Source organism: the organism of the source record quoted next, unplaced genomic scaffold (genome assembly GCF_019419815.1).
Source record: "Pyrus x bretschneideri cultivar Hongxiangsu unplaced genomic scaffold, Pyrus_bretschneideri_v1 Contig5, whole genome shotgun sequence".
Classification (NCBI taxonomy): Eukaryota; Viridiplantae; Streptophyta; class Magnoliopsida; order Rosales; family Rosaceae; genus Pyrus; species Pyrus x bretschneideri.
The window spans coordinates 2446657-2472812 of record NW_025999787.1 but is presented as its reverse complement, the minus strand read 5'-3'; the positions used below and the strand labels follow the sequence as shown (position 1 = coordinate 2472812).

At 35.0% G+C, this 26156-nt stretch overlaps 2 protein-coding genes across 2 annotated transcripts; one reads left to right on the top strand and one right to left on the bottom strand.

Annotated features, from left to right (window-relative positions):
* Window positions 1-8466: 8466 nt before the first annotated feature.
* Window positions 8467-10341, top strand: LOC103954768 (metacaspase-9). The gene is made up of 2 exons (XM_009366597.2): window positions 8467-8935; window positions 9529-10341. The coding sequence occupies exons 1-2, from the start codon at window positions 8551-8553 to the stop codon at window positions 10122-10124; spliced, it is 981 nt and encodes a 326-aa protein (XP_009364872.2). The 5' UTR covers window positions 8467-8550; the 3' UTR covers window positions 10125-10341.
* Window positions 10342-10343: 2 nt separating this feature from the next.
* LOC103954769 (pleiotropic drug resistance protein 2) lies at window positions 10344-17674 on the bottom strand. The gene is made up of 20 exons (XM_009366598.3): window positions 17159-17674; window positions 16636-16756; window positions 16453-16541; window positions 16165-16249; window positions 15768-16058; window positions 15594-15684; window positions 14418-15318; window positions 14139-14299; window positions 13883-13986; window positions 13607-13766; window positions 13440-13517; window positions 13188-13309; window positions 12748-13080; window positions 12333-12623; window positions 12155-12238; window positions 11897-12030; window positions 11565-11792; window positions 11263-11434; window positions 10913-11167; window positions 10344-10801 (listed from the first exon to the last, which is right to left on the bottom strand). Exons 1-20 carry the CDS (start codon window positions 17533-17535, stop codon window positions 10532-10534), a joined length of 4347 nt encoding a protein of 1448 aa, XP_009364873.2. The 5' UTR covers window positions 17536-17674; the 3' UTR covers window positions 10344-10531.
* Between the last annotated feature and the right edge of the window lie 8482 nt (window positions 17675-26156).

The following is a 26156-nucleotide window of genomic DNA, read 5'->3' as shown; positions in this document are numbered from 1 at the left end:
ACTTAGTTCATCCGATGTTTTTTGAGTGTACGCTTACTAGGATTAAATGTTGTTGTATACGATGTCAGTAGTCTGTTACACCGTGATATTGTCTTCAAATAGCAACATCTATTTTTAGAATAGTGAAGTTACACGCTTCAACCTAAAACCATGCCCTACTCAAAAATCCATGAAGGTCAACCTATTCACCTAAAAAACAAAAGTATTATCCTTTAAATTTAATAAATTTATCATATTCACTAGTTTAATGAAAATGATTGTGTACTAATATTTGTAGTATGTGACTTTACTGTCGGAGAAGTAACGCCTATCGCCAAATTTCCAAAGTAACAATGAGATTGGGTGGTAATTATATAAAGGGGCCCTTTAACTTCAATTCTTGAAAATGATTGAAATTTAATAAAAGTCTGGTGTTAGATTACTTATTGATTATAGTCCTTTGATATGTCCTTAATTCAAATTAATTAATGTGTATTTTATCAATGTCTCCCACTAAAATATTTGAATTTGTTAATATACACATTTTAATTTAATTTTTGACCAATTTTTATTTTTTTAAATTTAACATTCTTCAAACTTGAAAGACTCAATTAATGTAACTAAATATTAATACCGAAATGTACGTACCAAAAATTTGTACCGAAATGTATCATCTTGAATTAATGTACCTAAATACTAGTACTGAAATGTATGCATCGCAATGTATTCAACAAAATGTATTATATTGAATTAATGTACCTAAATGTGTGTACCAAAATTGATATGCTAAAATATATTAAATGAATTAATGTACCTCAATGAAGAAGACAAAGTATATTGAAATATATTGCATAACAAAAATTAGTTTATCTAAATGTTTGCAACAAAATATCTTAGGCTTATTATATTAATACCCCACAAATTGTTGAATAAACTTCATATACTTAATACACCACACATTTGCTTTTCACTTAAAAATTATCTTAATACACCCCATATGCTTCCCCATAATACCCTCAGACCCCACATTCTCAATATACACCTTACATTTTCTACATGCACCCCATATTTTCTATACACCCCACATTTCTCAAATCTTTTCTATACACCTCACATTTCTCAAATCTTATAAAGCTTTTAATTTGCACAAAAAATGCTGACTAGAATTTTGACAAAAGATTCCGCCTGTGATTTAAAACATATGTGGGTTGTTTTCAATTCCACCATTAAAACCCATGTCGTCTGTTTTTAATATTTGATGTTTAATTTAGGTGTTTAATTCTTCATGTAATCCATGTGATCTCTAAAAGATGAATGTGAACATAGAAGCTTGAATAACACAACAAAAGCAAGATTAAATAACTATCAATGTCGTCAAAATCACTAAAACAATAAAAAATATGAAGTTTTACCTCACGTGAAGCTTCCGAAACATCGATTTCATGTTTCATTCGTCAAAAATAATTTTTCTCAATCAACATGTTTGTAGTTTCATTGGTTAGAGTTTTGTTCAACAATAGAGGGTCAAAGGGGTTTTCATAGTTGAAGAAGATAAATATGTCATTAAAAGTGATTTGAGGTGTATTTAGAAATTTTTTATTTTTTTTAAAAAAACTAATAAGGTCAAAATTGCCATTGCATAGTAGGGTAAATAAGTAATTTAATATTAAATTTTAATGTAGGGTGCATACAACATTTTATGGGATGCTAATATAAAAAGCCAATATCTCATGATGAATGAAATGAAAATGAAATATAGTTAATACATTAAAATTAGGAAGAAAAAGAGAAATAATTAAAACATCAAAATATAATTAATAAATGAGGTGATTAATGTATCAATGGACTAAAATTATATTTTGATCTTACTCATGATTTTAGTCTAAAGGCTAAATTGGATTAATGATCCTCGTGATGATAGGGTAATCGGAAGATAATCCCCGTAGTTAAAAAATTTAGATTTAAACCTAAAATTAACATTTCCGTTAACTCACTCCATCGTTTTTCTAGATTACCCTATTAACATTTCCGAATAGTTAATTTAGCATACAAATTAACTATTAATCCAATTCAGTAAATTAATCATTAATTTGTTGGCTGTTTTTGTTGGATTAACATTTCTTGATTGGTTTTGTTGGCTACAGAAATGATGAAATCTGAACCAGCCAACAAAATCAATCGATGGTTCGGACTAATTCGTTGAGAATCCCACACCAATCAAGCAAAACAAAACCAAAGAAACATGAAAAGAGGAGCCGCAGGCAGACCTCATCTTCATTCGCTGAAGAATTATCTTTGTTGGGGGTCTGACTGTTTTATCTCAAAAAGAAAACAACGAAGGGAAGCTGAAGAGAAAGAGAGGAGAGAAATGAACAGGATTTCTGAGGCATATACGAAGAGAAAGTGAACAGTGTTCTATTATGCACCACATTTTCAGTCGGCTCCAGAAGAGAGAGGCTCTGTACTTCTGTGACTTGAGTTGGTAAAACTATAGCTACAATGCAGGCTCCACGCCATCGGAAATCTTTATTTCTCACACTAATTATTTAAATTTGCTATTAATTTCTTTTATTTTGGAGGCGAAAATTATTAGTTAATTAACATGTTCCCTAACTATAGCTGTAACTCTTATTTTTTTCGGTAACAATAGCTGTAACTCTTTGATTTGGATGCTGGGATGCAGATAAATATCCATTTGGTTTGCTCCAGGCCGAAAGTCTGGAGGGAATGAGAGAGAGACGGGATGCAAAGAAGCAGGCGGGGAGAGGCAGAACCAAAGTAGGAAAAAGACGGGTGTGGGGGTGGAAATGTTGACGGAAGTTGACATCAATGTTAATTTTGAACCTAAATCCTAATCGAAGTTCACCGCGAAGGTTTAAATTCAAATGTTTTCATCAGGGGAGTTATCTTCCGATAATCCTATCATCATGGGAACCAATAAAATAATCATAAACTCAATAGATCACCTATAAAAAATGGGAAAGTTTTTTCATATTAAAATTGGTAAATTCTAGGTTGGTATTTAACTCCTTTGATAAGATCATCTCCAAGGAATACTTCAACAAACTCCTCAAGTATAATTTGTACTCTAGTTCGTCGGTATTAGATTTCACCAAGATTGCAACTAGCAAAGGTACGATTAAATGAAATTATCGACAAAACAAGATAGTACTTTGGACAGGAACTTTACCAATTGCAACTAACAAAGTACAATGGATGGGATTATCATAAAAACAAAATATTACTTACACAGGAACGTTAGCAATTGTCTAAAAGTTATCATCGCCAAAGATTAGAATAAAGTTTCCTATTATATTTTTTTATAAACTACAGTATTTTTCATGTACCATTCGACAAGTCTCGCTTTATTCTTTTAACATACTAACATATTTGCACAAAATAATGAGCGATTGGGCCAAGCCACAAAATATATCTTTCATAATAAATTGGTATGAACCTTATTATTAACGAAATTCGAACATAATATTTTTCACTTATATCAAATAAATAAATCAAGACTATTGTTGACTTATTACGAAAAATATCTTCATTATTTTCTCATGGATATCATTGAGTTTTTGTTGGAGATTAATGGACCTTGAAAGTTGATGGATAAGTTGAGTGCGTAGCAGGACAAGGGCTTGAGCAAAGGATTGTATTGGCATGGTCCCACTGCTTAATTGATTTTGGAAGGTCCTTCATTGAGTTGGGGGGCCGCTACGTGTCCTTGTCTCACATTGCACAAGTGGGAACACGGTCCATTACTTTCGGAAGTTTCTAATGTCACTGTTTTATCCCCTTCCCCACCCTTTTTTGCGTTAGACAATCGTAGAAAATGGATGAGGATTCTCTCCAATTTTCTTTGCGAGAATTTTAAGTATTTTTACATCTTAATCATTTATTATATGTCGTATGATTAGTTTTTATTAAGTATTATTTATGATTAATTTTAAATAAAAATTTAAAATAATTTATGATCACATGATATACAATAAACGATTAAAATATAAAAATCTCTAAAATATCTACCATTTAAATTTGGATGAGATCTAAATCCGCGGAAAATCCCTTCTAGAAACGTTGAAAAAACATCCTTCAGCTGGCCAGCTGTGTGATGTAAAAGGATTTATAAAGTTGCCCTTTCAGTTGCACGTTTTGAAAGTCAAATCTTAAAAAATTGAGCTAAGCTTGTATTCCGACGTCCAGAATTTCGTGTCGGTAAGGGAACTGTTTGGTCGTCGAGGAGTACTTGTAATATTCTCTCAAATATTTTTAGAATATTTTCTTAAATATTTTTCATGTTGATTTTTTCGTAATTTTTTTGGAAATCCGTTAATTTCGATGTTTTGAGTTTGTTTTTGACATTCATTTAGTAAAATTATAAAGTTTTAATGTAGTTGACCGGCTCGGCATCTCAGTTGACTTTTTAGGGTTGATAGTTGACTTTCCTGTTGACTTTTTGTAAAAAATTGCCGAGGATCCTTCTTAACGTATTTCGACACATTGGTTCCACATCCGCACTCCGTTTTCCCAAATTTAATCATTTTAGTTGAGTTTTACTAATGGGTTCCAATATTATGCTTACTATCGGAAACTCTAGCCTTCCTAGTTCCACCAGTTATGACTTCGTAAGTATTTGTGAGTGGGTCTTTTCTTTTATATAGTATATATATTATTTGAGTTTCCATACATAGATTAGTAATGCATTTTCTAAGTGATGTCATAATTAAATTAATATTATAAGAATTGTTGCAATGATGAAAATTGTGAGATTATTACGAATCCCAAGGGATGTACATGTATGCATATTATTGTAGGATACCTTATTTATATTACGGCAATGAATAGTATTATGTCGATGTAAATTATTGATTTACTATTGTATGATTTTATTTACATTATCTGCTCATTGTTGCTGCATCAGTGTAGTACTTGCCCGTACCAAGGCCAGTCTTTCACATGTATGTTCACATCGAACCGTATGCTTACCTTGGATCCATTGTAGGTGTCAGTCCTGTCCTAGATTGCTATAGACAATTAGGACTCGTATGCGATGCGCATAACGCCAATTTTCACGTGATTGTAGTACTAGAGCATAAATCATTATTATACCCAATCATGTTCATGTTAGAATACATCTGCATGAACTCTTGTGTTAGCGTATGTCGATGAGCATTCGATGTGATATGTTTATTTTTTGTGAGATATTGTGATTACTGGAAGTTATATGCCTATTTACGAATTTTGTGACGTATTGATTCTTGAGATATAGCAGGCTACGGTAAGTATTTTCATACTATACGTAGTATGTATATTTTGGAAACTATATTTGTTTTACGGTGAGGGGTTATAATGTTTTCAAAAAGGTGTTTATAAAACTTTATTTTTAGGCTCACTCACCCTTGTTTTTCGCCCCTCCAATTTTAGTAGCTGAGCTTTCATGTCAACGAGGATTTATGGAAAAATGTTGTTATGGGAATAATCCCGACAGTATAACTACTCTTTTACCTTTCCTGTACTTTACTTATGCTCTTACATCACGTGTGAAATGAGTTCATTCCCGCTCACAAGCGCACTCTTACATTTAGGCACTTTTAGGTTTAAAATTACTCATATTTTCCACATCACTATACTTTATGGCTTCATCGCCTTACTGGTTTTGACCAGCACAACTTGATTTGGAGTCCAGGTGGACATTCCGGATCGGGGTGTGTCGTTATCTACACTACATATTAATAACATTCTGTTTCTCAACCCAAAAACTAATGAAACTACCATTATACCCATTTATACATAATTGAAAGAAAATATTAAATTGAAAAATATGGATGTTAAAGTAATTTCGAACAAACAAGTTTTTGCTGTTTTTCATTTCCTCACCCATATGTAACCACAGTTTTACTACTCTTACTCATCTACCCTCTCTCCCATTTCCTACTTTTCCCCTTTTTTTATTTTTTATTTATTTTGATTCCAATTTCCTTTTCAAATTATCATATATTTAAACACAATCACTGTATCTGACTTTATCTAGTGTTATTAAAAATGGTTGTTCTAGCCATTTAGTATTACGATATAATGATATTCCTTTTCATATGTAAGTGAGAAGTCTTAGGTTCGATTTTGTCAAAAACGAATTTGAACCACATTATTACTAGGTCATTGTTAGGCTAAGTTCACCCCATCCCCTTTAGTGTAAATATTATCGTTTATTCAAAAAAAAAAAAAAAGATTCTACAAAATTCAATTCAATTTACTAACCAATTTAAAAAAAACTAATGGCTCTCTATGGGTGGAAAAAAAAAAAAAAAAGATTAGGCTAAGTTCACCTCCTCCCCCTTAGTGTAAATATTATCATTTATTCAAAAAAAAAAAAAGGATTCTACAAAATTCAATTCAATTTACTAACCAATTTCAAAAAAATAATGGCTCTCTATGCGTGAAACGGTATTAAGAGTAATATTATGGATATATAAGGACGTCTGACAAGTTTCACGATCAAAATGTAGGTTTTCATCATTTTAGCCAATTGTCAATCAAATTTCCTTAGTAGAGGTCTGAAAGATGAAACAATTTTGGAGAGAACCACTTTAAAATAACAATTAGAAATCCTCAACCGCCAAGACGACCAACCACTAATTAAGTAAAACGTACTCTAAGTAGACCTGGAAAGTGGGTAGTGTTTTTCGTATTTGTGTTAAGTTGTTAACATGTTGTCTTAATGACTCATATTGTGTCGACATGTTAAGCTAATGATGAAAGAATCTTGATCCGACGAGTCGTTAAAATAACGTGTGACCCAACTTGATATGTTAAAATAATAAAAGACCCGTGTAACCGTTTAACTTGACTATATAGTTGATAATCTCAAGATTTTGAACTCTTCTTCTTGGCTCTTATGTTTTCCGACGACGAAAAATTGTATTTAAAATGTGCCCTTTATCATGAAACTCACCAAGTAAAAGACGTGTATGGCTACTTACCTAATGGGAAACATATACTTTCAGCCACTTTAACTGAACGGATCAATAAATTGTAGACACCGGAATACTCAATGCTAATTACACATTCCAGTACATGGGTCTCTTAACAACTTGGTATAGACATGCTCCTGACGAGTACCTAGAAGTGACCATTTTGAACCGTTCGTTAACTAATTACTAACGGGTTTGTCAGCTTTAATCCAAACTTACTAAGCACATCTCCAATAATGTGTTCGCTCTCTTAAATCCAAACATATTAAGGCTCAACTCAAACATTGAAATTTTCGTTTCGTATAAATGGATGGTGTGCTATATTGCCAGGTCTGACTCTAAGGTTGAGGGAAGAAAAATGGTTTAAGTCCACCAAGTAAGAAGTCAACTTTAGGCTTGGGGCGGCTTAAACACAAGCTTGTTTAACCTTTCTTTTTTTTTTTTTTTTTTTGTTGAACAAAAGCTTGTTTACTTGAATAGAGGGTTAGACTCAACTTTTGGTTGATACATTTTTGTGCATCAATTTACCTAAATTGAAAGAAAAAAAAAATGTCTTCTCACTCAACATGATGATCTAAGTAGTAATTTTCTGGACTTATAAGTGAGAGATTTTAGGTTTGACTCTTATTAATAGCGAGTTTGATGGTACATTATTATATGACTAATTCATTGTGTGACTTAGCTCAAATCTCTCACCTCTCTTACAGTAAACATATGAGAGATTATATTCACACATCCCAAATTACTTCTCTCACACCCTTTTAATTTTTTAACATTTTCTACACACCACTAACACTTGATAGAAAAATATTAAAAATTTAAAAGGATGTGGGAGAAGTAATTTGGGATGTGTGAATATAATCCTCCCAAACATATTATTGTATCAAAAACTAAAAGTAAATTGTATCTGGGCCCAATTTTTTCCATCTCTTAGACCCAACAACCCAATTTTTTCCACCAAACTCCCAATTTCCTCCCTCTTTTCATTGAGTTCAAATCGTCTTCATGCAAAACTCTTTATGACCTCTCTATGCTCTATCTACTTGAGTGATACGTGTCATTTTGACTTCATTTTTTTTTTTTAGTTTTTGATTTTTTTTTTTACTAAGGAGATAAATTTAAGAGTTAACATTGTTAAATGTGGTTTAAATGACTGATAAGGTGTCAATAAATGAGATTGATGATAAATCACACAAAAACCGCATAAGATTTTGGGTGCAGATGTTTTGGACTCCTTCTCATTAGCCTTGAGAAGAATAGGAACCACCATGCTCTACCACTTCGGCTTCAAACATAGCTCCACTCTATGCTCCTGTCAACTTCCATTCAAATTAGCCTCTCTCTTTTCTGATTGGTTGGAGTGAACTCATTCTATTTTTCAGAAGGACTAGACTTTAAAACGCAGAAAGTAATCTTCCCACGCTTGAAAGCCAAGTTCATAACTTGAACCAAATTTCAAGCGAGATAACATAACATCCCACGATTACTATAAAACCAAAAGTTTGGAAGAGATCGACCACAAAACAACTGAAAGATACCAAAAAAAAACAAAGAAAAGTAACATTCAGATTATTACTGCTTGCAATTATTTTAAATTATGGAGAATATTGAAAGGAAGAGGTTGGCCGTTTTGGTGGGGTGCAATTACCCAAACACCAGAAACGAGCTGCATGGTTGCATAAACGATGTGCTCACCATGAGAGACACACTTGTGAGTCGGTTTGGGTTCGATCCGAGCGACATTCAGCTGTTGACTGATGCAGCAGCAGCAGCAGATGCTGGTTCTGGTGGTTCCTCATCAGTTTTGCCAACAGGTGCAAACATTAAGAAGGCACTTGGTGAAATGGTTGATCAGGCTAAACCAGGTGATGTCTTGTACTTTCATTACAGTGGCCATGGAACAAGGATTCCCTCATTGAAACCAGGCAACCCCTTCAGGCAGGATGAGGCAATTGTGCCTTGTGATTTCAACCTTATCACTGGTGGGTGTTAAAAATTACTAATATGCACTATATCGTGTCCTTTTAGTCTAGTTATTTAATTGTTCTAATTAATTTCTCTCTTATATGTTATACTTCAGGTAATGATACGTGCATATGGATCATATTGTTTAGTGACGTTGCAGTTCACATCACTAACATGAGTGAGACCTACTCATACGATCAAGTCTCACTTTTATTAGAAATGTGGTCTACAACGTGGTGCAAATAGTTTTATACTTTCTAATTTACTGAAAATGGCTATGTACGTTTATTATGGTAAAATGTGAGAGTTAGAGAATCTATATCCTTAAGAGTATATGTAATGATAACTTTTAAAATGCTTAAAAACGCTTTTAAATAATCAAAACATTTTCACTCGTGCATCTGGCAGAATAATATAAAATGTTTTTAATTACAAAAACAACTATAATTCTTTCTAGATAAACACTTGATTAAAAAACCATTTTCTACCTTCTATAGTTTTTTTTATTATTTTTTATTTTTAATAATAAGAAAAACGCTCATAAGCATAAGTGTTTTGGACACCTCCTCTAATTTTTGTCATAATAACACATTGGTAATTCACCATGTAGATGTTGATTTTAGACAATTAGTGAACCGTTTGCCGAAGGGAGCAAGCTTTACAATCATATCAGACTCATGTCACAGTGGAGGCCTCATTGACAAGGAGAAGGAGCAAATTGGACCTTCTCATGTCACTGAAACTAGTAGCAAATCATCATCTATTTCCTCCAAGCCAAAGGCCATTGCTTTCGAGACCATATTGCACCACCTCTCATCGTTGACGGGAATAAACACATCCGATATTGCAACCCACTTGCTAGAGTTGTTTGCAGCCGACGCCAGCCTCAAGTTTCGCTTGCCTCCGCTTGAAGTCCTCGACATATTCGAGTCATCTAAGCCCGATGAAGGAATTCTACTCAGCGGGTGTCAAGCAAACGAGATGTCCGCGGATGTAACGAACGCGGTTATGACTGGTGGCAAGCCGTGCGGGGCATTCAGCAATGCGGTCCAAATGGTGTTGAAGGATCGCGAGGTTGAATTAAGCAACAAAAAGCTCGTGTTGCTTGCGCGACAAGTTTTGAAAGAACAAGGGTTTGAGCAGCACCCTTGTCTCTACTGCAATGATGAGAATGCTGATGCTACTTTCTTGTCGCAACTCGAGTAGCTCAAGCTTATGAAACATATATTGGATATGATGTGATTTGTCAAAAAATTAAAGTGTATTATTATTGTTTCATTTTACAAATAAGGAAGCCACTGATATTGCTATTTCTTTGGCAACTTCAGAACTCAAGTTTATCAGAATCTCTGTTGCTCTGTTGTTTCTTTGTTCCGCTTCCATCGAGCTCTTTGGTGGAATAAGTTCTTATTCGTTGCATCTATATCAAGAATAAATATTGCTATACAAACGTAATCTCGAAAATGTATCCAAAGCCAAACAAAATTACACAAAATGTATGATACCTAAAACAATAACAAAACAGAAAGAGGACAAACTGTCTCTCTAACTTTGGCTGTAATGTTGTACACTCGACTATCTATTTAACAATTTTTAAGATACAGTAAAATTCCTTATCTCCTTTGGAAGTTAAGGTACTTGATGCCGTAGGCAAAGACGAAGAAGAAGAGGAGGACCCAACCAAGATGAGCAACGACGACAGGGATCAGAAAGTCGTAGTCAAAACCCAAGTAGTTTTTGAGAAATAAATCAACTCTTTGTTGTCCTTGAATAGGAATGTCGATGTCAGTCTTGATATCACCAACTTGAGATGTGAAGATACCATAGATTGTCCAGGCAACGGGAGAACCCCAGTAGTACCACCTCCACCAGATGGGAATTAGCTGCAGTATTGAGACTTATATTAGGTATAAAGTAGTAATAGAGATGATCCGTAGCAAGGTAAATAACATATAAAAAAACTCGAAATGGGAAGAACAGTTCAAATGACATACCGGCCTGGGAATGAGAAAGCCCGAGAACAAGTTCCAGAAACTCAAGAAGAACGACATAACAATTGCAGCAATTTGATGGCCAGGAGTCAGGGAAACAACCATCATTCCGTACATAGAGAAGTAGGTAAAGCACATGAAGATGAAGTAGTAGAAGTACAAAAACTTCTCCACCTTGAACTTGTACCCGATCATGAAAAATAGAAGGCAAGAATAGACGAAGGTTTGGATTGCAACGTAAATTGTCTCAATAGCCACCTATAACACCAATATATGTCAATAAACAAAGATATGATATTATAATGACTACACAAAAACAAGCACATAAACGAGTGTGGCTGTCAATATCTTACCTGAGCAAATGCATAAGGCAACTCTGAATACATTCCGGCTGCTCTTTCACGATAGAAAACCGTTCGTTCAACCGCAACCACAGATTGCACAGCAGAAGCATTGCTAGCTCCAAGGAAGAGAATGGCGGAATAGGTAGCTCCCAAAAGATTGATCAGGTCTTGTTGTTTGTGTCTGTTCACAAGAAGATATAAAAGTTAAACGTTGTATAAGTAGCAATGTTTAGAGAAAACATGCAACGAATCACATTTTAAAGAAAATGTTGTACGAAATAAGTAGCTAATAATAAAGTGCTTGAACTTACATCTTGTCTCCTTTGCCCCAGAAGATAACACCAAATAATATTCCAATGGAGATTGTCATGAAAAACCTAATGGCATTGTATCGTGAGTTCCTCCAGTATGACCAGTGTTGTTTCCAGAAGCATGCCTTGCATTGTGTTGCAAAGCTTTGGGAGTATTGTGTGGGGAAGTAAAGATCGCTGGAGCCTGGTTCTGGAACGCTTAGTTCCTTGATAAGTTCTTGATTTCTCCTGAACAAACGAAACAAAAAGCATGAAAAATAATAATTAGCGCACACAGATGAGTGGATGGCAATGATGGAAATGAACAGAAAGCACAGCTACATGCAACTTACCTATAGAGATCAGAATTTGCAAATATTTCTGCAAAGTCCACATCATTCTGAGCCTCAATGGCGGCTGAGCTGACCTCCAACATCCAGGTAGCTGGATTGTAACCCTCTTTGATCTTTGCAACCCCTGGAATAGCCTGCAAGATGTCTTGTATTAGTCAAACAATTTAAGCTCATAAAGTAAGATGCATTTTGGATTGCATGAGATTGATGTTTGAAATATTTTTTTTTTTAACATAAGCGATTCAAGTATAAACTTACCTCAAAGTATTCAACAAGTTTGTGAGACTGGCGACCTAGAGGACCGGCATAAATCACTTGTCCTCCTCTTTTCATTAAGAAAAGCTGCAAGGCAAAACGATGTCAAGGTGAAATACTGTACACGAAATAATGAAAAATTCTAGCAATTAAACAGATTAAAAAAAAGATCAGTTTGTACCTCATCAAAAGCTTCAAAAATGTCAATGCTAGGCTGGTGAATTGTACAGACAACAGTTCGTCCTGTATCCACGGTGTTTCTTACGGTACGCATAACAATGGCGGCTGCTCTAGCATCAAGACCTGATGTCGGCTCATCCATGAAGATGATGGACGGGTTGGCAACCAATTCTACAGCAATAGTGAGCCTCTTTCTCTGCTCAGTTGAAAGTCCATCAACTCCCGGAAGTCCAACTAAAGCATTTCTCAATGGGTGAAGCTCGACCAAATCCATAACCTCATCAACAAACATCTGCATAAAGGAAAGAAAATAGATAATGAGAGTCAGCATATGTTTATGGGAATGAAACAATTTATGAAGAGAATAAATGCTCGAGTTGCTAAAAGTAGTTTTTGATGGGAAATCAGGAACATACCTTTCGTGTTTCGGTCTTGACATCTTTACCAAGACGCAGCCAGGCAGAGTACAGGAGAGACTCATAGACAGTAACAAATGGTGAATGAATATCATTTTGTTCACAGTAACCGCTGACCCGAGCAAATGTGGCTTGGTTCTTTGGGTAACCAGAGATGGTAATACTTCCTTCAATGTACCCGCCGGTCTTTCTTCCAGCTAAGACATCCATCAAGGTTGTCTTTCCAGCACCACTGACACCAACTAATGCAGTCAAAACACCAGGCCTAAATGCACCACTGACATCTCGTAGAAGTTGGAGTCGAGTCTCTTCAATCCCTTGGCTCTTCATTTCCTGGTAAAGATACAAAAAAGGTTAGCATAAACAAAACAAATTTGGAAAACGATTAAATTCTGGCTTTGCTTGTTTAGAACTCCAAACTTCAGAAGAAAAGTACTTACGGCAGGCATATCCACATAGTAATTCACATGGTTGAAAGCGAGTGAGAGGGGCTGGAAGGGTAAAACCATTCCTCGTTTGGCTTGATTATTTCCTTGAGAATTTCTGACTTGCATATCAATACCTGTTATTGATCATTATTTATTAGATGAAGAAAATAATTGATAGTGAAGCTACTAATCGAGATGTAAAGCATACACCATCTTTTACAAACAAACATCCCGGTTAGGATCCACAAGAAATAATATTTGTACCTTCTGGACTGGATCGTCGCTTCTTATTCCGTTCAGAGTCTTCATCATTCTCAATTAGAGTTTTAGTTTCACTTAGGGCTGAAATTGAGAAAATAATAAAATAGATAATCAGCACTTGAGCCATTACGGTAACATTACCTCATGACAGTTGAAAATTGTTCACTTACGATCTAAGTAGGTCAGTGCTGCCATAAAAAGAATATTGAAGATAACAGTAAATCCGAAGAGCGCAGCAATACAAGTCCAATACCAAGCCTCTGTAGTAAACAGTCCTCTTTCCCTGAGAAGTACCTTTCCAACTGTGTTTTCAGAGGCATTGAATACAGGCTGTGCAAAGGGATTAAAAATATCGTTAAGCTCAACCAGTTCGATTTTAGATGTGAAAGTGTTGTGGTAAATATTAAGATACGGTGTGAATTATATAAATGCTTCAGTTAACTTACAGCACTCCATCTTTTATCAAGAAACTCATTGATAGCAATTGCATTTTGCCCATACATCATAGGTGACGAATAGTAGCCCCATATCATCCACGGCTTGATGTCATCTGCACAATGAGATGGGATATTGTGAACATTTGATAACATGTGGAAGGAGTATCAGTCATCAGTGCAATCATTTAGAAATCTGTAAGGTGCTGGTGTCAAATTGGTAAATGCACCAGCTTACTTCGACAATGAAATGAGAAGGATTTCTAACCTTTAGCGACAACAAACCCTCCAAGGACAAACACCAGTAGCAATGTAAAGGAACCAATTGTACTCGCAACAACCTCTGTTCTTCCAAGGGCAGCAATGAAACGGAAAAGGGAGAGTGCCATCTGATGTACGCCGAAGAAAGCCAAAAACTGTTTGAAGAACCTGAGCATATGTACATGTCAGATTAAAGAATAATTCAATTGCATATCTTTCGTAATTTCTTTAGCAGCACAAAAATAAAGCTTTTGAGAATGATATGACTGATAAGATTGAAGCTTACCTACTGGCCGCAGGTGCAAACCCGATGGTGTAGTATGTTAGAACAATCCATATCCCAGATTCCATTAGTGAAATGGGAATTCTGGTTAGCGAAATGGGCAAGCCAAAAGCCCAGCCAGGATAGAACAGGGCATCCCTTTGTTTAAAGAAGACAGGAATCCTGAAAACTGTCATTGCAAGCTCTGCCATTCCGTTAAACATGACGTTAATGAGACTGAAAAACAGTGCTCCCCAGAATTTTGCCGAATCTTCTGTTCTTCCAGCTTTCATTTCTGTTCTTAAGAATACCGTCAGAGCAATTGTAGCCATGATTGTTATCTGCGTAGTTTTGAATATGTACACGAAAGAGTTACGCTTCATCAGCAACCATTCCCTTGCAAAGCATGCCTTGAAGAGCTCCATATTGGATATTCCGTACTTATCCATCACCAGAGCAGCAGGATGGACTGATCTTTTATCATAAGGAACTCTTAGTTCCTCCACAAGACGTTGGCCAACATGAAAAGTGGTGAATGCTCGAACAAAATCGGATACTGAAACAAATCTGTAGGGTTGGTTCTTCTTAAACCAGTATTGTTCTTGGTCCTTCTTAGACGTCACTTCTTGCAAGAAGTCTGCAACACCTTTTCTGTCAGGGCATTTGAACCCCATAAATTCAAAGAACTCAAGCACGTTTTCACGTGGACCGTGGTACACAATTTGACCCTCAGAAAGAAGCATAATGTCGTCAAACAGATCATACGTCTCAGGTGCAGGCTGCAAGAGAGAGATGACCATTGACACTTCCATAATATGAACCATCTGCTTCATGAACTTGACAATCTGAAAGGTTGTGGAACTGTCCAGCCCCGTTGATATTTCATCCATGAAAAATGCTTTCGCTGGTCCAACCAACATTTCTCCTGCATTCAGAATAGACATTGAGAATTAGAATACCAGGAAATAGTTTTGTATCTTAACTACCATTCCTATCATACGAACCAAGAATAACAACGGTTTCTAAAAAAATAAAAGCGCCAGTTGCAGAAACCACATTGGTGCATAAGTTTATAGAAAATCTTAGAAATATTTTATAACTTAACATGCAAAAATGACACGGTTGTTATCTTAAACACGCTCAGATACAAATATAAAGCGTAACATCACGGAATAATTCAAATGACATACAATAACGTACCAGTAGTTACACGTTTCTTCTGTCCACCGGATATGCCCCTTCTCATGTCATCACCCACCATAATATCAGCACAGATATCAAGTCCAAGTATCTATCAGAATAATTAAAAGACGTTAGCCTTGTACGATAAGAATGATGGAACAAGAATACAATCCTATGATTGAATCAACAAACCTTGAGAACGTAATCTGTGATCAAACTAGTTTCCTGGCCAACCATAGATGTGGCTTTCATGAATGCGTCGATTTCAGGATCGGGTTTGATACCTGAATCTTTCTCCCGTCTAGATAACTCTACCAGCATATCGTACCTGGTTCCAACTCCCAGGCAACGTCCGGAGAAATCCAATGTTTCACGAACTGTCATCTCTCCATAATGAAGATCATGCTGGCTAATATAAGCAGAAGTTCTCTGAGGCACAAATTCGTGGAATTCATGGCCGCAATAGGTCACCTTCCCAGTTACCTGTTTATAACACATCTTGTCAATACATACGAAAATGTATAGACGTACACGCATTAATCAATTGATAACTCTGATAAAACGTAATGAAATAGAGAAGATTACAAACCCTTAGATCTTTATCGAGTTTGCCAGCAAGTGCTTTTAGCAGTGTTGTTTTTCCTGACGATGGAGGTCCAAGAAGCAGTGTCATCCTGAAAAACAAAGCAATAACTTATGGTTGAAATTTGGAAACAAAACTACCGTCACACGAGCAGCATAACAAAAGATTAGTTTCCGTCTTCTTTTCAGAGGAACATGAGTTTGTTCATGATGATTGACTAATTTTTTTTCATTGATGCAACAGAACTTACACCTAGTCCATGAAGATGTTAAATTGGTAAAGCTGTGAGCATACCTTGATGGTTTAACAACACCGCTCACATCTTGGAGTATCTTGACAACTCTCTTCTTTGATTTTGAGAGTCCAATCAATCCAACTAGTCCCTGTTCACAGGTGCACATTTAGAAATCTAAGATCCGCTGGCAAAATGCTAGATTAAGAAGCAAGGTTCGGTATTAAGAGATGTCGAAACAATACCTCAAGTTGGTTCAAGGTGGAATTCAGCAGAGTTGGAAGTGCTCTGGTGCCAACATACGCATCTCCTTCTATTGATAAATTCTGGAATCTAACCTCAACCTTAGGAACCTCAATTCCAACCCTGTTTCCAAATTAAAACACAAATTTACAAAAATAATCCAAAATTCCAAACCAAACACAATTTTAACAAGAAAACCAAGGAAAAACAAATCTTCGATTCATCTGTTTTCATGATTTCAAAGTTTATGTTTTCTCAAACCCCAACTCAAAGAGTTTCGAATATCCGCCACTTAGTTCTTCGGTCTAATAATCCTATTCACTTGTAAGCGTGAGATTTTAGTTCGATACCAATTTAGTCCTTAACTCTTAGTGTAAATATGTTGTTGTATCAAAATAAAAAAAGTTTCAAATTGAAATCTTATTCTTTCCCTTTTCCCCAAAATTTCAATCCAACTCAACTTTTTTTCCTACTGACTTTCTCATCAACCAAACAAACAACACAAAGCAGAAACAAGAGACAAACCTGTCATTTCTGGCTCTGAGCCTCTGCAAGAACCTTTCATTATCATCCTCCACGACCTTAAGTATGCTCTCCATCAACTGCTTCTTGTCTTGCGCCCCAAGATTCGCAACGTCGACTTCTTCAGTTACAAATCTCCCATTGCTCACGGCCTGTCTCAGCATCCCCCTCCTCATCCTATCATAAGTGGGCAGCCTCTCTATGGCGGCCCACTTGAGCTCCTCCTCCTCATCCACCGCCTGCTGCCGCCCGCTCCGCTGGAACACGTCCGGCGCGTTCCACATTTCCCGAACACTAGTCGACCGCCAGCTCCGCCGGCTGCTCGACTGCCTCGCCACACTGGACTGCCGAGCCAGATCATCTCCGGCTAATGTCGCCATTTTTTAAACTCCCAAACCACCAAATCACTCAAAAATCGAGATTTCAAGTATTGAATTTGACAAACACAACCAAATCAGATGAACAAAGTTTCAGAAAAACCGATTGAACTCCTATGTTCGAGTTGAAAATTGACCATCAGCAAAAGAATGGTTTTTTGCTTTGCTTCTTGTCTTGTCAAAATTCGTCACACTTCGCTTCTTGGTTTTTCGTGAAGAGTGAGAAAATGTGAAGAGAGAGAGAGAGAGAAAAAGAAAGAGATATTTCTGCCATTGATTTGGTTCAGCATTATATAGACTAACAAGGTCTTAGCAGGACAAAGAAGAAGAGTCTCCGAAAGAGAGAGAGGGAGAGAGAGTGAGTCGTCTCTCTCTGCCCAACTGGCTTTTCTTTTGCTTTTATTTTTTATTAATATTTTAATTTCTCGTGTATGATGGGAAGCATGGGTGCTTAGTCAAAATCGTACCAATCCGTCTATTCACACCGCGGCTGGGTTCGGAATTTCGGATTAGGATTCTCGTTTCTCTTCTTAGTTTCTTTTTTTTTTTCATTTCTTTCTATTTAAATCATTACAATTAAATCGTATCAATATTTTATATTATTACTTGGTAGTATTTCTTTTCATATTAAAGTGATAGGTTTTAGGTTTGAATTTCTTAGATGACGAATTTGATATCAAAATAGGTTGCTTATTATATGGCTTAATTGAACTTCCTTTCTCATTAATGTAAAAATATCAATGTACTAAAAAAACAAAAATAATATCAATCTACTAAAAAAACAAAAAAAAAAGAGGAAAGGAAAGGGGATTAGGAGAGGTACTAAAAAAAATAAAAAAAATAAAAGAGAGGAAAGGGGAGGGGAGAGACGCTTATATGATTTTTTTATTTTTTTATAAGGGTGACCGAACACCTGGCGGTCCGACCACGCAAAACACCCCCATAATGCCATATCAATTCAAGACTAGCCCCGCACACCCAATATGTCTCTGGCCGGACGATTAAATAATTTGGTCGTCCGTACCTAAAATTTTCAACACAAATCACACTAGGCACAGGAGGGTGGGATGCGAGATTGGTGTGGTATGTATAAATGATCATGTGAATTGCACGACTACACTTAAGTCTTCCTATAACCAAAAAAAAAAAAAAAGTCTTTCCGCATATGGTAAGGGTGGTTTGGTCATTGTGTACGGGTAATCTCCCCTATATTTTGACCGCTGCTGTATTTTGGCGACCAATTGTAGGCCGCGTTGTTCTCAATGACTTTTCCTCTCTTATTTTCAAGAAAATAGAATCAGGAGAGTTTCTTATCGTCTAGCTCCTCGCAAATTAAACAATTAAATAAATTAATACAATAAATGCTTTCTCCTGTCTTTTTCTCTTCTTTTTGTTTCTTTTATAATAATAAATGCTATTTCTTGTGATGGTGGGAAAATGTTATGATATTGGATCCACGGTTATATACTCGTTCAGATCGTGAGAATATTCTGTTATGTTGCTGTCAAGTTTCAATTACTACGGCCTTTAGTAACAGAAAATCTCACTAAAATAAAAATAAACGGTAGAATTGTTTGAAATTCGAAGTTAAGCGTGACCGACAGGCGACAACCGATATCCATTTTACTGCAAAGTAAGAATACCTTCAGAGAGAATGGGCCCATTATCGTATACACGACTTCGACTCTAATTTAATCAAATATCAACGTTGTATATTCCTCCAAATATTACATTAGTTGAACTAATCCTAACTGATGTTTGGTTCTTGTAGTATGTTTCGACTGTACTCATCGAGGGACCATCTCATTCTCTACCACATTGACGATGCCAGTCGCTGCCCAGCCACAAGAATTTGATATGCATGCATACGTAACACATCTTCTCAGCTTTTGTTTTACCTACTTTCTCTTTACTTGCTACTCTTTTACCAATGATCGTGTGATTCTAATTTCTGTTTGTTATCGTCTTTCGATATCATATGAGGTCACCCACCTTAAAATACTACTCTTCTTACTTACTTTCTTACTTTAATTTCTTCACTTCTATGTATATCATGTGTATTCCACAAGCATGCAAAATTAAAATTTTAATTATACTAACAATGGAAGAGAAATAGTGGGATTTTAATTAATTAAAATGGACTGTTACTATGTCTACTTTATAGTCTTATTTCCCGCCGATGTTATATTTTCACTCACCATAAAAAGTTTTAAAAACTAAACACTCTCTTCCATCCACTTGTAATCCTATAATATCCCTAACAGTTTTAAGTTCTAAATAAAACAAATCTAAATAAAGAATGATTGTAACTTGGAGATTTTAGAAAAGTGGAATAACCACAACGTCCCCGCCAATCCAGCCGAAAACAAACCACAACCAAGCACCACATGTGGCAGCTTTAGCTCTTTTTCTCTTTGTCGCTGGGAAAGTTACCTTCCTTTTTTTCTTTCTTTTATTTTTTTTTTTCCTCCTTTCTCTATTCCTCTCTATCTCTTTCTTTCTCCCCCTACCAGATATAAATTTAAGATTTGTATTCATACTTATTCCTGAATTAAGGGTTGAAAAGTAGGGAGAAAAGAAGAGATAAAATTTGGACGAGTGGGGTGGACGGAAGATATAGAACTCGTGCTTTCATTATGGATTAACTAGCACGAGTATCGGGGGTGAAAGAAAAAAGATTATGGGGTGGTGGTATATGAACACTCTTAAAATTTTAGTTTTAAGTGCAAGTGAAGTACGTGTGGCATGAGAAGAGTTGAGAAAGTTGAAATGAAAAAATTGCTAGTATTTTGCAACTTAAATTTACTACATTTTATAATCACATTCGTATCATTTTTTCTCACCATAGCTCAATAATATAAGTATATCTTACATTTATTAAAGAGTTGTTAAAGAAGTGATACAAATGTGATAAATGTAACATTTTAAATTGTAAATAGAGTGATCTCAATGGTGGACTTTAGAAATTCGAGTGAGAAGAAGCACCTAAGAAACTCAAATTCCTTTTTTTTAGGACAAATGACAAGAACAAAACTTTCAGTATTCCCTAATTTTGTAACACATTCATACTAACAACATAAATCTTAAGAGGAATTTTGACATCATGATGAAAGAGAAAAAAAAAGAAGTACATGGGTCACTTCATTATCTTTTACGTAATTTTATAGTATGTGTTCCAAGTTTTATTAATAATAAAAAATTGTTTCAGAGGAAGTACTTCCCCTCGTTCCTCTTACAAGGATTTGGATCATCTCCTGAGCTAATAAAAAGGATCATCCTGATCTATCATCGTGGGCTGTTAGATTTTTATCCAACGGCTACAAACAAGGAGGTCCCTTTAAAGTTATAATAATTGTAGCCGTTGTATAAAAATTCAACAGCCCACGATGATAGGTTAGGAGGATCCTCTCCATTAGCTCAGGATAGGATCCAAATCCCTCTTACAAACCAATCACAATTCCACATATGTGTGTATAATACTGTGTATAAGTTCTCATTTAGTACCACGGTTTAATAGTATTCTTCTTTACTTGTAAGTGAGAGGTCTTAAGTTTGATTATCGTCAAAGGAAAATTTAAATCACATTATTGCTAATCCATTGTGAGACTAAGTTCATCCCTCCCTTTTAGTGTAGATAATATTGTTTGTTAAAAAAAATGGGTATGAGCTAAATGCCGTACGTTTATGCAAATGTCCCACTCTTGTTATTTATTTGTAATTAAGAACGACTTCTTTAACGCTAAGGAGCCAACTAGTAAAAAGAAACAAAAATATCATTTTAGTAAAGTCATGAACAAAATACCAAAACTTCATACTTAAGGCCATCTCTAATGGAGAGGACTAAAAGTCATAAATTCGAAAAATACTCTGATTTGCTCAAAAATTTATCTCCAATCGATGGTTGAGCTATAGTTCTGTGGAGCCTACCGGAGCATTATTTGGCCAAAGGAGCATTAGACTAGTCAAATGTAGCCCTCCATCTTAACCCCTTTTTGAAGCTCAGCTTCTCAGTTGCAATAATTGATTCAAATTTAACGGTTAAATTTGAAAACATCCAAATATTTTAATTAAATTAACCAATAAATTTAAAGTATAAACTTAAAATTAATAAATTATTAAGGAAGCTATGTTTAGCTCATTCGGTTGAAGATGATATATGAATATGACATGACCCTGGTCATTTAAATTTTTTTTTATTTTGGAGAGCTTTAATTTTGAATGGAATGATATTTAGCCATTTTAATTGGAGATGGACTAATGTTTTACAGCAGGAACACTATTAATCCGAATTACCATGTAAAAAACAAGTAGACAAAAAGTCATCCACCGTTCATATATCTTTTCCTCTTGGATTTGAACGAAAGAAGGGAACCAGATCCCTAAGAGGTTGAGCCTCCTGAGCAAAAGATTTGGGCCGTTAAAATTTAATCTAACGCTACAAATATGAGACTTCTCTAAAAGTTATAATAATTTAACCGTTGAATCAAATTTCAACAGTCCAAATCTTTTGCTCAAGAAGCTCAGCTTTCTAATCTCAAAAGGAGATCCGGTTTCGAAAGAACGGAAGGTGGCCAGCCAGATAAAGTTTCAACGCCTTCTAGAAAGAAGGGAAGGAAGGAGAGCTGGCATTGGCAATGGCAAGGGAGAAGAATACCTAGTTTTCAACAGCCACTTGTGCATGGGGTCCTTTTGTCTACATTGTCTTGACAAATACAAAAATAATTCAATTATATCAATAAACAAACAAACAAATGGATGACTCCAAGGCGGCGTGAATGGCTTGATTGAGAGAGGATTCTTGCTGATCCTCTTTGTGAGAATCTTGATGATCTTTAAATTACATTTGTTCATAATATATTGTACGGTTATAAATTATTGTAATTTTTTTATTTAAAATTAAATATAAATAGTACTTAACGAAAACTAGCTACACGATATATGATAAACATATATGATTTGAGGATCTTCGGAATCCTCACAAATTTTTTTCATTTGTTCATAATATACACTTCACTCGGCTTGATTAATTAACACATCTTAATCAAATTATTTGTGGGCCCTAATCCTTCCTTCTTATCCCTTAGGAAAATAAGATCATTTCCAACTGACTCGGTCAAATGATCATATGCCAAAATATAATTTATTTCACACGAAAATCGTCTCTAACCGAAAATTAGACCAAAAAACTTGTAAGCCCTACCCAACTATAAATAAGACACCAGGCCAGCGTGCTGGTCAAAATGAACCAGCCAGCCAGCCCAATGCAGCAGCGCCTTCCGGTCCCATAAACCAGACAAGTTCCATGCTTAATCACATGTCGATTGAAAGAAACGACATTGCAGCAGAATCTCTTCTCAAGTGATGCATCAACTTAATTAATTACAGCATCTTTACCAAAAAGCTAATTACTTATCTCTTCTTTTCGTACACAAAATAAACATTTTAATTGCATATTTTGCAAGTAATCCCATTCCCGGTATTGACTATTAAAATTTCATAATAATATTTATATATTTTTCTTATATTATATACTTTTTTTAGTATATTATCTTATGTACTTTTGCAAAAAGAATTATACCATGCATGTGGACAGACTAATAATTAAACCTGTATTTGGGCTTAAAAAAATAATAATACAACCAGGACGCATGCAAAAGCCAAAACATAGTTGTGGTTGGTCTAATGGAATGTTGCATATATACGTAATTAAATTTAATTTATTTGATAAACCTAACATTAAACTATTTAGTGACGTTGATTTAGGTACAATCTTTTTTTATGTTTGGCCTATGATTTTTTAGCTCATTCGGTTGTAAATGGTATAAAATATGGCATGTCATTGTTCATTAAAAAATAATTTCTTGCAGAGCTATAGAGCTAAACATGATCATTTGGCCCCTTTCGATTGAAGATTGCCTAAGATTCGTTCAGTTACACTTAGTTGGTGCAGATTTTCCCTGCAACTTGCTTTGTTTTCAAGTTGCAAGTGGTAGCCCAAACGTTCCCCATTCAAATATGGCATGCATGCACGGGTTTTAGGGACAGAGACTGTTTGACAGTATTAAGAAAAGAAGAAACATTATATGTGCTTATAGATAATTAGACTATTTTTCATGTTGTCAATTTATTTATGGTGAAGCCTCAACTTTTTTAAGAATGTCATATTTAAAAAAATACATGTTAATTAAAAATGTGATTGCCACTCTAAATATATTTTCTCTCGTACATTTTTATCTATTTGTATTTGTAATGCAAAATAATATGGGAAATGTTATTGGCACTTCAAAAATCTCATTCTACACTCCTTCTTACAAGTATATTTTTCTTTCCAAATATAAAATGTCTGAAATGTAGAATGAGATTTTTGAAGGTGACAATAACAATTCCCAATAATATTTAGTATTTAGAGTATATAACTGGTATGAACAGTGTTTGCATTCACATGCATGCATGGTGAAGTCCCCGCAAGTCCAAATCTCTAGATATAGTTAGATCCACGTTTTTCGTACTGTTAAATACTGCTAAATAATTAATTAATTTTTTTAACTCAAATAATTAAATTATTATTTATTTAGGTGGAAGTACCCACATTTTTTTTGGGGGTAAAAATATGTTGTTAAAAGACTGAAAAAGTTAGGTAATGCATGGCCGTCAAAGTTGAGTCCTAGGCCGCGTTCCGAATGACGATGTTTGACAGTCACACCCTAAATTTAGCTTGGTCCCAATCCGACGACTGTGCTATCTATAGTTTGGGGTGACTTAGTCTTTGTTATCAAGCGTTCACGTACGCGTTTGTGTTCAACATTAGTTAACCATCACTATGCTAGTCATGCTGTACAGACAAATATTGCTTTTTTGAGAGGGGAATTAACTTGCATGTTTTATTTATTTATTAAAAAAAACTTAAAATACTAATTTTTTTTAATACAAGCAATATTTATACCTCAAACTATACTCAAAGGAGTGGGAGAATTTGGATGTGGAACACCTTGTGTTGGACTTGTTCCCCCATACCATCCCAATGTGATTAAGATCAAAATGAATTCCAGATGTTTCGAGCTCTGGCTCGATTAAATGCATTAGAGGCGACAAGGGCATGAAGGGAGGCTTGAAAAACTGTTGAAATGGTCTGTGTTAGGATGCAAAGGCGATGGTTTTTAGATTCGGCAAACATGAGATGTGTCCCACACTTAAAGAAGTACATCGAATTTTGGAAATTATTTCTAATTCAAAATTTATAATGCGTGTTCGTTTTGATTATAGTTAATCCTATAATTATACAAGAGTTCGAAGTAAAAGCATTTAGAAAAAATAAGTCAAACTTTTTAAGTTATGACATAAAATAAAATAAAGTCACTTTCACGATTTACAAATTTGCCGTGTCAAATCCTCAAACATTGCTATTTTACTCGTGTATGACATAACAAATTCTACACGTTTATTATTAACACTTGAAAAATTCTTATGTAAATATTCATGTCAAATATAGTTAATCCAAATCCAATATATTCATTCATGTAATGTACAATCGAGTCGCTTTTATTTTACAATTTGTACAAGGAAGAATGCAAATGGACAATCTTCAACACGATTAGTGTATTCCCCACACCCCCTTTCCGTCTCAGTGACAGATCTTTTTTACATCTTCTGCAAGAATGTTGAATAAAAATTCAGGGACAATACCCTTCTGAACGAGTAGGACACAACTGCATCTGTAGCCTTATTAATCCAACTAAATAAAGCATCACGTGCTACACTTAAATATTATTCACTCACCATAATTGAAACTGTAATGGATTTATCGCTTAATATAGAAAGAACCAGGTCATCATGTCATAATTCAGTTATGTTATAATAATTAATATAATTCAAGTTGATACATAAGTAATACTAAAAATCAGTTTTAAATGATTCAATACCTGTTAATGGGTCGCATGTCATATATGATTTATATATCCAAGTACAGAGAACCTATAATTTCTTATTAGCCTCTTTACACACACATGATACGGTTTTAATTTGCATGTGTTTAATCTCGCATCGCAAAGCCGACAATCTTCACCATCAAAAGTATCGCACAAACCACATGGTGGCTACCTATTTAACTATCTTCAATCAACCAATACAAAACGATCAGCCTCTATATCATAAAATATTTGTAAACGAAAAGATGTTTTAGAGCATTTCCACTGGTTAATAAAGGGTAAAGATAATTGATAGGTAAGGGCAATGAAATTACATTTTATTTTAGTACAACGATATATTTTACGCCAAGGGAGGAGGAGTTCAGCTACACACAATGGACAACTTAATTTGGTATCGAATTCGTTATCTAAGAGATTCGAACATGTGATCTCTCACTTATAAGTGAAGAGGAATACCACCAAACCGTAGTATTGAGTAACATGAAATTGCACTTACTATCACTCTAAACAGTAATTGTCTTTGTGCAAGTTCATTTGTTTGGAAGGAGAAAGGGTAAGGACAAAGCGAATAATACTCAAAAATGTATATTTTTTTATGTTTGTACCTTGTGTACTTAGTAAGTTTGTTCTTTGAAGAAGATGGTTGAACTTTTTAAGTTTCTCAAGTGTACCTAATTTTAAGTGCGTTGTTAAAAAACA